We start from the raw sequence: 3,477 nt of genomic DNA, 5'->3' as shown, positions 1-3,477 counted from the left end.
CATGCCGCGGGCACAAGTGCCTTCACGATTTCGCTTTCCTCAATAAGTCTTCTTAAGCTGAGTTTCGTGTTCAATGAAGGAGACGACGTTGGCATGGGTGCCAGTCGCCGAACTTAACTCGATTTTGATTTCAACAGGTCTTCGCAAGTGGAGTTTAGTGTCCAATTTAACTTGATTTCGATTACGAGGGGTGCTGAAAAGTTCCTGGCTTTGGGTAAAAGGAAAATACAGGAGGATCAGTTAATTATGATTTTATTCAACATATTCCCCTCTCAGATTCACACTTATTACAGTGGTCCTTCAATTTTCCTAAGTCCTGTAAAAGAACTCAGATGGCTGGGCCTCCAACCATCCCTTAAAGCCAGGAACTTTCCTGTACCCTCTTGTACATTTACACATTAGGGAAGAAATAATTTGGAAAGATAAAAAACAAAAGCATATTTACTTTATCTCCAAAAACCATGATTCCATAATCTGTTTTACCACGAAGAACTCTCCCAACACACTGAGCTGCATGTCTCATGGCATCAAATGTTAAGAAGTCATTCTCGCGAATCTGGTAGTTGTCTCGGAGATATTCCAGTCGTGCCTGCAATAGTCAACCATTATTTCAACAAATCCAATTTAGATAAAGTTGGTCTTGTGTTCTTTAACACTTCAGCATTCCGATTATTTTGGATTTGAATTTATCGTGTGTGTGTGTGTGTGTGTAAATATATATATTTGTATTGGCACATGGCTTTGAAATTTTGATGATGTGATTGTTTATTTGTAGAATGACATTGTAGGGTAGGTGTGAGAAGTCTGATCTGGCATGTTTGAACATAAAACAAGTAGAAAATTTTACTGGATACGGCCGGTTTAAATGCTAAAGAGTTAATGGTAAAAATCACACACACACACATTTCAAACAAAAACACACATATGTACACAGACATACACACACACACATATTTATACAAATACAAACATGATAGAAGCCAGGGATTGGCAGAGGGTCAAGCGAAATGGCTTGCGGCATCTGTGTTCAGCTCATGTTTGGACATCAATGTCTGTGACAATACCAGTGCCAGGCTGTAGCAGTCCAAGTTGGCAGCCGTTCTCTTCGATAAACATCAGTGGTATAAAGGAGAGGAGCTGACTTGCATGTAGAATCCTGTGGTTGGGAAGCAAACTTCATACCATACAGCCATGTCTGTATCTAATAGAGTTGAGTAAGGAGCACATGGGTTCAATTCTGCTGTGTGGCACCTTGTGTGAGTGTCTTCTACTATAGCCTTGGGCCAACCAAATCATTGTGAGTGGATTTGGTTTACGGAAACTGGAAGAAGCCCGTCGTGTGTGTGTGTGTGTTTGTTTGTCCCCCCCCTAGCACCACTTCTTGACAACCGATAGAATAAGTATCTGGGGTTGATTCATTCGACTAAGAATGTATCAGGGCAGTGCTCCAGCATGACCACAGTGTAATGACCGAAACATGTAATAAAAAAAAAAAAGGGTCACTTGATCAGAAGACCTGATCAGGACATGATCTGTTACTTATTGATGTCATACAGGAGAGAGAAGACTGGTCAAATGGATTATGTGTCATACACCATATGTTCACATTCTGAGTTCAAACCCTACTGAAGTTCAACTTTAATTTTTATCCTTCCAGAGTTGATAAAATGTGGTACCAAGTTTGTTAATTTTTCTACCTGAGATTAGAGATTTGAATGGAAGTAAAGAGGAGGATACATACCTTTAAGATTCTGCTCTGAGTGTAGACATAAGGAACACCAAACATAATCACAGCTCTCCCGAAATGGTGTTCTGGGGGGAAAAAAAAAAAAGTCATGGAGTGAGAAGATGAAAATGTCAACCTAATGAATTATAAATGGGAGGAGTTTTGTAGCTTCTCCTCTTCTGCAAGAAACCCATCCTACTTTGACCCTGCTCTCTCATAGTTTATTCCTCTACTCCTCGCGTCTTAGTACAAAGTTGCTCCCCTCAGGGTTTTGTAGTCCTGCAAGCTCCATGGTAACTTCACTAGAGCTGGTGACATGAAAAAGAAGCAGCTAGTCCACGCTGTAAAGTGGCTGGTGTTAGGGAGGGCATCCAACCATAGAAACCATGCTAAAGCAGACAGTCTTCTAGCTCACCAGCATCTGTCAAAGCGTCCAATCCATGACAGCATGGAATTCAACTCAGTTTCTCCCTCCTCTTCCTCCATGAGGTCAACTGAGGAAGCCTGTCTATGATTGCTCTCTTCTCTTGGCTTGGCTTCACTGACAGGGGTTAGTAAGGCTGTTGTCCATGTCATCTGCATGCTCGTTTGTGGCTGATAAAACCGATGTGGGATCGACCCATCCAATTGCAATGATGACAGAGGTATGATTGTTCAGGGTCTGATGATGTAACTGCATTATTTTTTCGCCAAGAGAGGCACTGCAAGAGACATGAAAGAAGGAAACAACATCGCTGATGGTATGGCACCAAGCAGCATTGGTCAGCTGTTAGAGTGGACCACTCATGATAATGTCACAAATGCTAAGGGACTGCTTCGGGCAGTCCTTGTAAAGCTTCTTTGGTGCCCCCCTGTTGTGGTGAGCTCACTGTACATGATAAGTAGGCCTGTTAAAATCCTGTTAACATGTCCTGTAGTCGTGTTTCAAATAAAATGGCTTCCAGGTTGGTGACTTTCACTCGCTAGACCTGCTAGTAAAAACAGCTGAATCTCCCTCAAATCTCATACTACTGACCTAATATAAGAAGGAGAGACTGGACAGTGTAATTCCAAGACATGCTAGGAGAGGATGGTCACAGCTGGAATGCTTTTGATTGCAAGTTTTCTCAATTATAACCCACATGGACTGTTATATGAGCAAAAGAGGAAACCTCTAACCGGTCCTTTGACATGCTAGAAATAGCAGTCAAATCTCCCTCTAATCACTGTTTAGTGTCTCAATAAAAAAAGGAGATGGTCACTTTGATGAAGTCTTCTTGAGGAAGGCTGACCTATGGCTAAACAACAGCAACAGAACCCTTTATATCAGGACAAGCTCAATATTGGCAACAAATTAAGGAACCATTCAATAATATAACTTACCAAAATCAATTCCCTCCGAAACTTTGCCTCTGGCTACAGAAAGTAAGACAGCACCCCGTCCATTTTCACAGGCCTGTGCAAGAAAGGAAAAGAAAAGACAGTAGAATAATATTAATAATCTCTTTCTGGTTGTGTGCTGCAGAAATTTGCTTCCCAACCACAAGGTTTCAGGTTCAATCCCACTGTATGGCACTTTGGTCAAGTGTCTTCTACTATAAAAGCCTCAAGCTGACAAAAGCATTGTGAGTGGATTTGGTAGACGGAAACTGAAAGAAGCCTGTTGTGTGTGTGTGTATGTGCATCCATTGCATATGTATGCTTGTGTGTGTGTGTGTGTGTGTATCCATTGCATATGTACGCTTGTGTGTGTGTGTGTGTGTGTGTGTGTG

At 41.6% G+C, this 3,477-nt stretch overlaps 1 protein-coding gene across 2 annotated transcripts in view; it reads right to left on the bottom strand.

Moving 5' to 3' along the window:
• Positions 1 to 376: 376 nt before the first annotated feature.
• Positions 377 to 3,477, bottom strand: part of LOC106868561 (general transcription and DNA repair factor IIH helicase subunit XPD) — a 42,269-nt gene continuing 39,168 nt past the window's right edge. Inside the window, exons 20-22 of one of the 2 annotated variants that reach the window (XM_052977214.1) lie at positions 3,089 to 3,161; positions 1,742 to 1,812; positions 377 to 589 (exon numbers count right to left, since the gene is read on the bottom strand). In XM_052977214.1, coding sequence (XP_052833174.1) covers positions 392 to 589; positions 1,742 to 1,812; positions 3,089 to 3,161 — 342 coding nt within the window. In that variant the 3' untranslated portion in view covers positions 377 to 391. The remainder of the gene's footprint in view (positions 590 to 1,741; positions 1,813 to 3,088; positions 3,162 to 3,477) is intronic. The other variant, XR_008266905.1, reaches the window with a different exon arrangement.

Source organism: Octopus bimaculoides, chromosome 27 (assembly GCF_001194135.2).
Source record: "Octopus bimaculoides isolate UCB-OBI-ISO-001 chromosome 27, ASM119413v2, whole genome shotgun sequence".
Lineage (NCBI taxonomy): Eukaryota > Metazoa > Mollusca > Cephalopoda > Octopoda > Octopodidae > Octopus > Octopus bimaculoides.
The sequence above is the reverse complement of the archived record's forward strand: the minus strand, read 5'-3'. Positions and strand labels throughout refer to the sequence as shown.